This window comes from Haliotis rubra, unplaced genomic scaffold (assembly GCF_003918875.1).
Source record: "Haliotis rubra isolate DU_JTF1 unplaced genomic scaffold, ASM391887v1 Scf1520, whole genome shotgun sequence".
Lineage (NCBI taxonomy): Eukaryota > Metazoa > Mollusca > Gastropoda > Lepetellida > Haliotidae > Haliotis > Haliotis rubra.
The window spans coordinates 74053-87963 of NW_025765471.1; the positions used below are offsets into that span (position 1 = coordinate 74053).

The 13911-nt window shown below is 40.8% G+C and overlaps 1 protein-coding gene across 3 annotated transcripts in view; it reads right to left on the minus strand.

The window, feature by feature from the left end:
- LOC124270516 (sister chromatid cohesion protein PDS5 homolog B-like) overlaps positions 1 to 13911 on the minus strand; it is a 68039-nt gene that overhangs the window by 48618 nt on the left and 5510 nt on the right. For all 3 annotated transcript variants that reach the window (XM_046705534.1, XM_046705533.1, XM_046705535.1), the window contains exons 2-9: positions 9659 to 9773; positions 5601 to 5795; positions 4561 to 4647; positions 3898 to 3995; positions 3379 to 3505; positions 2925 to 3005; positions 2479 to 2619; positions 2111 to 2226 (exon numbers count right to left, since the gene is read on the minus strand). In XM_046705534.1, the coding sequence (XP_046561490.1) occupies positions 2111 to 2226; positions 2479 to 2619; positions 2925 to 3005; positions 3379 to 3505; positions 3898 to 3995; positions 4561 to 4647; positions 5601 to 5795; positions 9659 to 9760 (947 nt within the window). In that variant the 5' untranslated portion in view covers positions 9761 to 9773. The remainder of the gene's footprint in view (positions 1 to 2110; positions 2227 to 2478; positions 2620 to 2924; positions 3006 to 3378; positions 3506 to 3897; positions 3996 to 4560; positions 4648 to 5600; positions 5796 to 9658; positions 9774 to 13911) is intronic.

Here is a 13911-nt window from a genome sequence, read left to right on the forward strand (position 1 = left end):
TCTTCTGATATCAATATATAAACACTCGCTGATCAAAGTAAAATATCGGCAAGCCTCGGACATTTGTTACTTTTATCAACTCGCGGGTGATATATTTGATATCAAAAGACACTCGGGTAAGATACTTTTATATACCAAGCCGCTTAAATTATTACTCAGATCGCTACATTTATCCCTAATTTGACTTAATATGCAATGAGCTTATCTGTGGTTGCGTATTATGTGTATGTTTGTGACTGTGCTTGATTTTCTTCTATTCAGTAATTTGAAACTATACTGTTTATGAATTTCTGTTTACATGTAATATAATATTGAAATAGTTAAAAATACTGAAACACTTACAATGTCTTATAGTAATTGGTTTTATTCTTCAATAAAGAAGTACACGGTAATGATGCATTGTGGAACTATGTTGAAAGTATTGAGACGCTTGTTGTCATCTAACAGAAAAAGTCTAAAAGAAAGTCTTGAAGGTGGTTTAAGCAATTACTGATGTCTTCAGTGATAACAACATGTGAAGATAAAATCTCACAAGCACAATTTATCTAAGGCTGTTGATAAATATGAAAGCTATAAGTAAAATGCATTCAATAACAGAAAGGCAGTTTCTGCTGGTTAATGGTTCCAGCCACCAGCTGAGAATGTGGGATACTGCTTGTCTAAACAGCTTTACCGCGCCATACAGGATATGGTTACAGGGCTTAGAGGAAACAGTGGTTGGCTGCTGTGATGATATGGGTGATCTTGAGATCAGGGGTCATTGCTTTTAGTTGGCTTCCCAAAAGATGGAAATAGATTGATACAATTGTTGGGGCAAAGATAATTTTCAATAACTGCGAAAAATAGTTTATAATTTTAATTCTCGAAAAGTTAGTGGAAACTGCGACACACTGCCTGGGAAATCGTGGCCGATTAGCCTGCGTGTGTTGAAAGGGTTAAAACTATGCCACAATCCCCTGTTTAAAGATAACCGGATTCTTGACTCGGGACAGACATATTCTCAACATATTCTTAACTGCCATACACTGTGTTTCTAATTTAACTGGTTCTCGCTCTCATGTTTACAGAGCCCCGAGTGTTTTACATTTACGCCAGAACAAGCTAGAGTTTATTTTCGTCATACCTATTTAATTAGGCTGATTATATTTATGGTTGTATAGTAACATGAATGCACCAGCATACTCTGTCACCTTGTCACAAAACAGTAAACAATAATTGATTATTATTTTTTTTATAACTGTCCAAACATTTGAGTGCTGTTTCTCGAAATGTGCCTGTGTGGTTATAAGTGGTTCTGGCTCTAACCCCTCGATTTGTGCTGGATGCTGTTTGAATGTGATGACCAAGAATCTCACAAACAACAACAGACATTTGTGCTGGATGCTGTTTGAATGTGATGACCAAGAGTCTCACAAACAACAGACATTTGTGCTGGATGCTGTTTGAATGTGATGACCAAGAATCTCACAAACAACCGACATTTGTGCTGGATGCTGTTTGAATGTGATGACCAAGAGTCTCACAAACAACAAACATTTGTGCTGGATGCTGTTTGAATGTGATGACCAAGAGTCTCACAAACAACAGACATTTGTGCTGGATGCTGTTTGAATGTGATGACCAAGAATCTCACAAACAACCGACATTTGTGCTGGATGCTGTTTGAATGTGATGACCAAGAGTCTCAAACAAACAATAGACATTTGTGCTGGATGCTGTTTGAATGTGATGACCAAGAGTCTCACAAACAACAAAGAGTCTCACAAACAACAAGACATATTTGTGCTGGATGCTGTTTGAATGTGATGACCAAGAATCTCACAAACAACAACAGACATTTGTGCTGGATGCTGTTTGAATGTGATGACCAAGAATCTCACAAACAACAACAGACATTTGTGCTGGATGCTGTTTGAATGTGATGACCAAGAATCTCACAAACAACAACAGACATTTGTGCTGGATGCTGTTTGAATGTGATGACCAAGAGTCTCACAAACAACTGACATTTGTGCTGGATGCTGTTTGAATGTGATGACCAAGAGTCTCACAAACAACAGACATTTGTGCTGGATGCTGTTTGAATGTAATGACTGAGTGTTTGACATACCTGCCAAGGAAGCAGTACCACAGTGGTTTGTTCTGGTTGGCCAGGTCCGATCCAGGTTCAGAGAACATCTTTGCCAGTAATTTTGTCACATGTTTTCGCTCATGTTCTTCATTACTCTGCAAACAATCAGCAACTAGTTAGTTTGGAGTTGTGGCTAGTCTTCACGACCAACAACAAACATTGTTGGGACCAAGTTCTAGAAGTTTATCAATGTGTTTTTCTTTTTTCACCATGAAAATCAATTTGCTGATTCAGAGCTGCAGAATAACTTGCAGAAGGGTTTACTTTTGAATTTGAAACACTAACTGTGAAATTCTGGTCAAGGCTTACCTCTAAACTCCAGCTGTGGAAGGCTGGTGAGGGCTTACCTTGAGTTTAAACTCCAGCTGTGGTAGGACAGCCAGCAGTACATTGGGAGACACTTGGTTCAGCTCATAGATGAGATCATAGAGGTGATCCGACACCTCACTCTCCGAGGTCTTCCCCAGCATCAGCGTGTTGTTAAAGAACTGAAATACAGATTCTCCATTCTTCAGAGATGACACAATGGGATACACCTCCCACACCATAAAACAGTGCTTCATGTCTTCACAAAAGCTGGCTAAAGGAAATCGAAAACTCCAAGTACATACTACACAATAATAATAATAATAATAACAGTCCATTTATCATGCGCATTGTTCCATGCACAATGCATACTTCAAGCGCCCAAACAATCTGATTATTATCACCCCTGATAATCCAAGCTGCTTGTTAAGGATACTGATGTAAGTCCTTTCATATGATGAACAGTAGCAAATCTGTATTGACTTACTGCCTGAATGTATGGTTCGATGGCGTTACTGGTTCTCCTCAAGAGGTCCTTCGCCAAGGCATAGGCATGTTTGTTCTGCGACTGAAACACAAGGATTCTATTTCTGAAAATGTAGGCAACATATTTACCTCTTTTCTTGAACACTTACAACCCTAAAGCTCTACAATGTAGACAATGAAAATCTTCTCAGGTTTTACTACGTAAAGAAGGACCCACCTTCTGAGGCTCTACTATGTAGACAAGAACCCACCTTCTGAGGCTCTACTATGTAGACAAGGACCCACCTTCTGAGGCTCTACTATGTAGACAAGGACCCACCTTCTGAGGCTCTACTATGTAAACAAGGACCAACCTTCTGAGGCTCTACTATGTAGACAAGGACCCACCTTCTGAGGTTCTACTATGTAGACAAGGACCCACCTTCTAAGGCTCTACTATGTAGACAAGGACCCACCTTCTGAGGTTCTACTATGTTGATGAGGACCACATCCAACAGTTCTTGCGACACTGTGTCAGCCTCAGCTATAAGTGGCGTCATCATGTCCAACATGAAGTTCTTCACCTTGCTGGAATGCTTGTCGCTGCAAATGGTTGGAGAAGGTCACTGCTGCACCACAGACAAGGCCCTGGCCAACTTTGACCCTCATTACAAGCACACATTATTCCTTCACATTTCATCTCTGATGGGATACAACATAATATTATAACAAAAACTTTTTGAAACCATCACAATTATCAATTGTTACCAAGAAAATTATGAACTCCCTAATCGTCAATTTTTTCAAAGCTGAAGGTAATTTTACTAGGTTGCCAGATGTGAATGGACAATGTTACTAGGTTGCCAGATGTGAATGGACAATGTTACTAGGTTGCCAGATGTGAATGGACAATGTTACTAGGTTGGCAGATGAATAGTCAATGTATAAAGCAGGGAACATTGGACATGAACTGAGGGGCACAATATTAACATTACCTGACTATGGAAAACATGAGTTTGAAGAGGGAGCAGAATATCTCCTGGTTGTCATCCAGCTCAATGCAGATGTTGAAGGACTTCACCCAGGCCAGGTTCTGTCAACATAACACATCACTGTAGTGGGGGAAATACAAACAAGTAACAATGACTGATTGTGGTATGAACCAGGCGACTCATGGAAGCTAATGAAAGTTTCAGACAAAAATGTACGATGTGAAGGGTATCACATAGAATCATTCATGCAAGGAATGTTTCAGCCACAGTCAATGACAATAGTGAATGATGAGAAGGATATCACACATGTAATCATTCCTCTCAGGACCATTTTGTGCTATATCACACAAATGAAGTCTTGTTTCCAGTTGAGGAAACATAAAGCTAAAAATTACCTGTGCCGCTACCAATAATACATCTATTTGTATATCATTTCATGAGGTGCCAAAATAGAAACATCCCAATACAAATTTCCAGAGAAAAAAAAACTTATCTGCTTTGCAGTTTCTGAAATCTTATCGAACAAACTGTGGAACCAGGTCTCACATTACTTACCACCAGGTGTTAGGTGTTATTTACCACCAGGTGTTGGGTGTCACCAGGTATAACAGTTTACTTGCCTTAAAAACATGGAAGTGGAAATGTGTTACTGAATGTATAACTTACTTCCAATAAATAGAAATATCTTTTGAAAGATGGAGCTTCAGGATCCTCCAACCCCCTCAGCTGCTTGATCAGGAACAGGAAAATCTCCTGCAACACCAGCATGTCAACATCACTTCCTGTTTCAAACACCAGCATGTCAACATAACTTCCTGTCTCTAACACCAGCATGTCAACATCACTTCCTGTCTCAAACATCAAACACCAAACATATCATCACTTCCTGTCTCAGACAAACATCAAACACCAGCATGTCAATATCACTTCCTGTCTGGAAACATCAAACACCAAACATGTCAACATCACTTCCTGTCTCAAACACAAAAACATGCCATCATCACTTCCTGTCTCAAAACAGCATATCAACATCAGTTCCTGTCTCAAAACAGCATATCAACATCAGTTCCTGTCTCAAAACAGCATATCAACATCAGTTCCTGTCTCAACACAGCATATCAACATCAGTTCCTGTCTCAAAACAGCATATCAACATCAGTTCCTTTCTCAAAACAGCATATCAACATCAGTTCCTGTCTCAAAACAGCATATCAACATCAGTTCCTGTCTCAAAACAGCATATCAACATTACTTTAAAAAAACAGCATATCGCTGCCAATCATAGACAAAACAAATACACATAAACAATCTCTTCAGAATACAACCACAATATCATTTCACTGGTATCAAAATACAAGTAAAGTTGTAACAACAAAGTAAACCATGGATTTCCTGCAATCGTGTGCCCTGAGTACACTATATAGACAGAAGTTTATACGGGGCAATTTGTTCATAGCACACAACAATGGAAACTTTCACAAGTCTCAATAAGCATTAGGCATAAAAAGACACATGAATTTGAAAGTTTTCATGTTAAGTACTGTTGCATTACAATCACAGCATTGAAAAAGCCCCAACAGTCCCCTCTAAATACAAGTATACTGTGTATCGTACAACACTCAATGTTGTGTATCAGTGCTCCACAGTACTCCAGTTGACCTTGAAACATGTATTGTAAGAGCCCAGTTGAACACAGTTCAACCCACCTTCAGATGATCTTGATCTTTGTATGGGGCTTCTGGAGCAAATATTCTAAAGACATCAGCAATGCAGCATGCCACAAGTAGTCGGACATCTTTGTTCTGGTGGTCCAGGTAGAAATCTGTGGCCAGCATGAGGGCCAGTCCAGCATACTGGTCATTGTCGTCCTGACCCATGTCCTGGAATGCCCGGGCCAGGAGCTGCAACACAAGGCAACAACAACATATGTCACACCCTGGGAACAACTGATCCACACAACCACATTGCTTGTCTCACCTCAAGTGGTAAGTGTTAACAGTACTCACATTGATAATTGGGTATTATCAAATTTCAAGCAATGACTGACTGACTGAGTTTGGTTTTACGCCGCTTTTAGCAATATTCCAGCAACATCACGGCAGGGGACACCAGAAATGGGCTTCACACATTGTACCCATGAGGGGATTTGAACCCGGGTCTTCGGTGTGATGATTCAAGCAATGAATAACTTTTCATCATCATTTTGTGTGGGTTTTAAGTTCACTTGACCAAAGTACCAGCTAACCGTTGATACTGGCCAATTCAATAAGGGATTTATCTGTCCGGGGTACGATTTCATTTGTTCAATTTTTTTTACTACATGCACCAAGTGCAATCAAGTGATTTCAAAACATCGGCTTCACCATGTTATCAACAATCCTATTGCTGAAGCCCAAGCTCACACTACTGCATATCTGAAGGAATTTTAGGATACATGGTTGCTTTTTAAATGACACTGACATTAGGGATGACTATTGAGGGGGAAACAACTATTGCAATAGTGATAGTCTGCAACATACTATTGCGATAGCGATAGCGATAGTATAGTGCAACTAACTATTACAATACTATTGCAATAGTTTTTTCTCCTTGAATTGTCTCATTTGAAGTCATTTCCCAAATGAATGTATAGTTAATATGAAATCAAAAACAAGTTGAAGTAGTGTTAGTTTCTTTTGATAACTGGCAAGAAATTTGAACCCCAGATCAGTAAACAATCATGTTTGTTCAAGAGGTAACAGGGGCGGATAACTCTAAATCAAAGTGAATGAATCTGTTACTTCCTGTATTTTGTGCTGCGCATTATCAACAGAAGGCTATCGATAGTCACACATACTATCAATGCATCGATAGCTTTTTCGTTCATCAATTAATTGCTATCGGTGACTCAACAATTGCAATCAGTTGATAGTTTGATGCATCGTTACAGCCCTAATTAACATCCATATTTTTCATTTCTTCTTATCTTGAATGCTAGTCGCAAAATCAGTTTTTCTATCATTACAAGTTATCTATAACACAATAACCTCTGACCTTCCATGAAATGTCCTAAGATTGTGTACACAGTCTGTGGTCTACGTAACTGGTCTATGATAATGAAAGCAGTAGAGCTACAGATAACTTTTGGTCATTCAGTTATGTACTCGCTTGTGTTCATCCCAATTGGGTATCCAAATTTTCCTTTGAGTAACCAAATATATTGTACTCACCTCAAACTTAACTTGGTATTTGCCATTTTCTATTAACCGTAAAAAAAGTAATAAAGTTTAAATGTGTTTGTTATTTATATTTGATCTGTAATGTGAGAAACGATAAGAAAGACTGCAAGTTGTCAAGTTCATGACCTAAAATAGAACCTCTCAATATACCTCAGTTATATTATCTATCCACCGGTACGCAAGCTAAGATTTGACATTTTTATGTGTACGCATGTAAGATCACATTTATTGAGTATTTACAAAAATTCAAGCGTACTTGTACGCAATAGACATAATGGGAATCGAGTTTTCACATAAATATTTGCATAATTTACGCAGATACGCGGGTTATCTGTACCTCTGACGCAGTCTTGCTAACATCTATAACTTCAAGTAATTGATTCACCTGATACAAAAGATGTGTCTAATAAGTGTAACTTCTACACTTCAAGCATGTACTTGGTGGAAAATGTTACATGCAATGGGTGCAACTTTACAAGTTACCTGCACTGTCTGGATACAGAGAACTCTATCCCTGCCATCCCGAGCACAAACTGAACTGGGATCATACAGCAGTGCATCATCATGAAATTTTACTTTGTGACACACGTATCAATAAAAAGTTAACTAATATTTATTGTTACTTCTAATGGTTGTTTTATCAACTGTGAAATAAACACTAGAAGGAAGTGAATATGTAATATATATGTGCTATGGACACACAGTAATCTGCATATGTAATCATATCAATAATGGATGAAGTGTTACCTCCCTTTTAGTGCTTCTGCTAAGTCACACAGTCTGATTCGCTAAATGTCTAGGCCATATTCATCACAACACCATTCACAGCATATTAAAAATAAAAAAGAAGCAAAATTCAACTAAGCTTTACGACAACAACACACAGTAAAGTATTTGAAATGAGGTAGACTAATGCTTAGTCCCTGAATATATATTATTTTGATAGTAACAAATAAACCCATTTAAATTGAAAAGGAACCTAGAGAAACAACTTGCTTCGTTTAGGGCTTTAGCATTGCATGGAGGACTAGGCATTAGGGAAAGTAATATGGTTTAGACCTGTGAGACAGGCTAGAAAAGAGGTAAAGAGGGTGGGACCTAAAATATGTTAGTGTAGAATCTCATTTCACTCATGATTTGAGGAAATAAGACTTCGCTGTGATATTTGACAATGGTATTAAGCATGAAAATCCCAAACTAAACCCAACTCTGGTCATCAACAGCTTCAAAGGTTTCATTTAGCAAAAGCATTCAGTTCAAGTAAATAGTCCACTGCATTGTCATGATATTCCTTGACAGGAGAACAAATGAAAACGAAGTAAGAAAGATGTTATATTTTAGCATGAAATAAATCATTCTGAATTACAGATGTGTAGTCCGCCTGTACAATCGTTTCTTTTGATTGCAACAAAATAATCCCACACTCAGCCCTAAAACAATCCTTCGACATTCTGTGCCCGAACACATCACCTAAAGAAGTACAATGGTCTGCACAATAACACCTGTACCAATGAATCACTACTATGATAAAGAGGAAGAATATCCTCCAAAATGTTGTGTCCATCAAATATATTGAAGTCAACATTCATAAATCCTAGTGTTTCTGTGTATCATGTCTAAATACCATTCAAAGACTCAGTACTACGTGGATTGCACTCATTCAGAGATGCCAACCTCAAAGTGATGCAATTAGTAGTTTCAAGGATCAAAATTAGTAGTCTGACCATAAAATTAGTAGTCAACTGAATTCTGAGAAAGATAATATGACACTAATCAAGTGGTGCAAGTCACTTGCTTGACGACATTAGAATCTATGTCGCCTTTACAGAATAAAGAAGTTGCACATCCATAAAATTGTTCTCATTCTTAATAGATACATGCATCAAAAACTTGTATTTGTTGCCTTACCACTGGAAGCCTCAAACAGCGACTCATGAGCACCACACAGACACACACTAGGAATTACTAACATGTTGAACACATTGTTATATACAGTATCAGCTGTAATCAAAACAACCTCTAATTAGACCATAATATTCCCTGCAAATAAATGTTTCAGATAGTACTTTTGACAATTGGAACCAGGAGAAAGAACTCATACTACAAGTTGTATCAGTGAATCACCATTCTGGCCATTTCATATCACCCAACTGATTTGGCAGGAACCTAGTCTGCCTAAGACTTCCTACAAAGGCAGTTTTCATGAGAAAACATGAGTATCACTTGATCGTACCTGCAAATTGTTTGATCGGGGTTTTAGGAGTTGGTGAGTCAATAATTAACCCTACAACGTTATGGATGACAACTTCTTGTTTATTGCAAGGAGCGATGTTTCTATGTAGTTAGTTATCTTTAGCTTGATAACGGTGTAAGAATCTACAACAAAATGTTGCTCTATAGTGCAATAAAGAATAAGTTGTCATCCATAAAGTTGTATGCTTCATTCTTGCACCTGCAAAGTTTAACAATCTGAAACATTTAACAATAACCAACTCTGCAGCCCAGGAACACATGCATCATGTCACAAAGCAGTACTGGGGCAGTACCTTGAGTCTTCTGACAAGTTCATCCTTGGCTACTTCCTCGCTGACCTCCTTGCAGCCAGGGGGGTAACACACCTTCACAGTTTTGTTCAACGCTTTAGCCATCTTGATTGGGCATCTGAAATCAGAAAAACAAAAGTATTAAATGGGTTGAAAAATACCATTGCCCGATGCCCGGGTCGAGTGGAATTCTCTGGTCGGTCAAGTAAATATCCACATTAAACTTTACCGTGGTACAGTAGTGCCAAACTACTAAAATGTATTGATGTATGCATTTCGATGATGAAATAAAAATGCAATTGTCTGTTGTTATAATTGATAACAAAACCAAAATTGTCAATTATTGTCAAGTGAAACTAGTAAAATTGTAAATATTTTTTATATTTGTATACTTATCCTGCACCACTTACTTTCGTGCACTTATTGCTTACGGCTCGAAAGGTGTGGCTTGCCAGACGATGTTAAAAGACGTAGAACTGCAATCACTTCCTGGTCTCGGCTGCTACTCGTCTGCGTATGCGTCACCAGAAGGTGACGTCAGCCACCTCAGATTATTGCCAGAAATCCCACAGATGGCAAACAAAGCTGGGAGGTAGCTGATAGCGCAGGGTGGGCCCTTATCATAAGTAGTGCAGGATAAGTATACAAATATAAAAAATATTTAGATTTTACTTAATTTTTAACTAATCCTGCACTACTTACTTCCTGCACTTTTATCCGACAGGCTGGAAGGTGGGCGTGTCATTTGAGGGATCGCCTAGCTTATGTAATAGCAGCCAGCTCAATCCGTAAATCCCGTGCTCGGGAAGCGCTGGTAATAAGACCGAGTCTTAAATGAAAAGAAACCACTAATTTTGAAGCTGGCGAAGCTTAAGGAATGCAGTAAAAAGCATGGACTTGAAATACAAGGATAACTCCTTAACTGACATACCCAGTTGTTTCTGAAGAAAACAACTCATTCCCCACATGGTGGTCTGAGGGAAGAAAACACAAGACAGGAGGGTCACTTTCTTCGGGGAATGGTGAGTTGCTGAGCAACCTCCAATGGTCCGAAGCTGTGGACATCGTTAACGTCCTTGACAGCCATGTCACGCAAATAATGACTGGCAAAAACTGTGTCCGACCACCAAAACAACCTTGCATAATGGATGACACAGTGCAATTACTGTGAAGTGCCATAGTCGAAGCAAGTGCTCGAATCTCGTGGGGATGAGAAGACGTAGGAGGGTCCAGCCAAGACGCTTTATATGCCTGAAGAATGGTCGTTCTTAACCATAAGGCAATTGTGTTTTTGCTGACATCTGACTGTGACGCCCAGGATAGGGGAAGAAAGAACCATTTCCTTGTACCACGGACGCCTTTGGTGCAATCAATGTAAGTTTTGAGCGAACGAATCGGGCATAAAAGCAATTCAGCATTGTCTTCAGTGCCAACAATAGATGATAATGCCGGAATTGAAAACTGTCGATCAGGTTGACCTGGCAGTTGGTTTTTAGCGATGAAATCCCAACACAGACCCAAATGCACAGAACCATGACAATGACGTTCAAACTTGACCCTAGTCACGTCAAGAGCGTGAACCTCACTCACTCTAGCCGCAGTCGCTAAAGACAAAAGAAAAGCCGTCTTCCTGGATAAATCAGCAAGGGAAGCGTTCTCAAGAGGTTCATGAGGTGCACCACGGAGATGGTCTAAAACAGTGGATGAAACTTCAACTTCTGGTCTTCAAGCCTGAACGAACGAAGCATGGCCTGTAATTCTGGGATTTTGGAAATCCTTCTGTCAGTGGGAACCGCTAAAACTGAGCTAATTGCCTCCAAATACGTGGCAATGGTGCCTCCCTTCAGACGCCTGGAGATAAAGTAGGAAGTCTGCTATGAACTGAGGAGACACTTTCAGCTGATCCTGCTTCCTGGTAACACAAAATAGTTCAAACGACTGTCACTTGTCATCATACAAGTGTCTAGTAGAAGTTCTGTGCGCCGTCGCAATGGCTTTGGCTGCTCTGGCCGAAAACCCCTTAGCACTCAGTGCTTTCTGCAAATGGTCCATGCATGCAGATTGAACCGATCTGGAGCAGGATGCGGGAGATGGCTGTGAGGGTGCACGAGGGTAGAGGAAAGGGATCTCCTTGACTTTTGCGAGAACTTTGGGTAGTAGAACTGGTGGCGGAAACACATACGCGTGAAGCCCCTCCCACGGTAGGCTGAGAGCATCCACCACCCAAGCCGCTGGATTTGGGACTGGGGACACATACACTGGCAATTGATGGTTTTGGCTGGTGGCAAACAGATCTATGTTTGGAGAACCCAGTGCGTGACTTAGGAGAATGAAGGCCTCCTTGTGTAGCATCCATTCTGTGGGAGCAACTCTGTCAGTCTCGAGAGAGCGTCTGCTAGTATATTACGGCACCCCGGAATATGCCGAACTCTCAACAGAATGTGGAGATCCTCGACCAGTTGAAAGAGCTGAAAAGTCTGATCGAGAAGAAACTGTGAACGTGTCGACCCTTGCTTCCGGATCTGCTGGTAAGATCCTGCACCGACGTCAACAATCCAAGGAGTGCCTGCCACTCTCGAAGAGACAGGTTAGGAGAGCGCCACGTGGAATCAGAGACTGAATCTTGTCCCACCTGTCCAGAGGAATCTGAACTAGGTTCTTGTCCGTCTGGAAATGGCCTCCGATGAATGTCAGAGTGTGAGACAGGACAAGCTCTGATTTGTCCAATTTGACCAGCCAACCTAGCTGAACAGACGAGGGTGAAATCCCGTTGTTGTATAAGAAGCAGACGGTCTAACAGGTGCATAAGGCAATCGTCCAGGTATGGGTCGAAATTGATGCCCCTCAAATGAAGATACCGGGAAATAGGGGTTGTGATACGCATGAACAACCACAGGGCCATTGCAATTCCAAATGGGATGACAGCCAAATGGAAATGTTGATTGTTGAAAATAAAGCGCAGGTACTTCCTGTCGCTGGGGCGTATTGGAACATGGAGGTATGCATCCTGCAGGTCCAGGCTGATGAGGAAGTCGTTGACGCATACCACAGATTTGAGGTATTCGAGGGACGTCATTCGGAAGTGCGGAGGACGTTCCAGGAAAGTCTCGTTGAAATAGGACAGATTGTGAATCATCCTCATTTTCGTGGACCCTTTCTTCTGCACTCGGAATATTGGAGAATAAAACCCTGGTGTTGTGACTGGATACGGGAGTAATTCGACGTCTCTTTTCTCCAACAGAATCGCTATGTTCTCCGCTAAAAGGTCGTGTTGAATCTGGGAGTGATTGTGCCGGAGCGGGAACAGCGTCAGAGATGGATCGGAGAGGAGGGGAGAGGAGGGGGAGCCAAAACTCCTGCCTCAATATATCTGTGACGTATGGATCCTCTAGGATGGACCAATTTTCCCAAAAGATCCCTATTCTCACACCTACCGGTGTAGGATAAACTGGGACGACTGGAGGTGGGAGTGTCCAGTCGTACATGTCCCTCACTTCACTTGCCCCTACGCCTGTCGCCCTGGGCGGGAGCACGGCGACGTTGACATCCTGCCCTGTCTGATCTAGGTTTGGCACCACGTCCCCTGCCATGAGACGGCGCTGGGTTTCTGGCATGCCGAACAGACTGTCGCCGAGGCTGGTAGGTGTTGGATGGCATGGTGACAGACGCACTCAGAGAAACAGTGGACGCTGCAACACTGGAAGTAGATGTAGCGGTCGTCAAGACCGGCGTCGAAGTAGAAGACATATTCTTCCGTCTCTGTTGTCCCCGGCGCTTCCTAGAAACCTGGAGATAAACAGAGAAACTCTTGGGTGAAAGAATAGTGCAGCTGGCACATTTATGGCCAAGGGAACAGTGAGTGGTAAAATTCAAACATCGGGGATGAGGGTCTTTACGAGACTTCCCACCCCTACAATGTATACAACTTGCACTGTACATGGATCTGCAATAAAGCAGAAAACCCAGTAAACGCACATAAAAACATTACATACAATGGTAATGAATACAACAGCATAATTGAGAACAAAGTCTCAAAACAACTGAATGATAAAGAGACCATAATTCAGACATAATAAATATACCACTATTATATGGTATAGTATATAAGCCTGAACCAAATAAAACACGACGACTACAAATACGGCGAAGTGTTGTACTGGCGAAGTGATAGAGTGATGACGGGACCGTGTTATAAACGAACGACATCACTAAACAGAACTACTGAACGAAAATAACAAGAGAAAGTGAAAGATAAT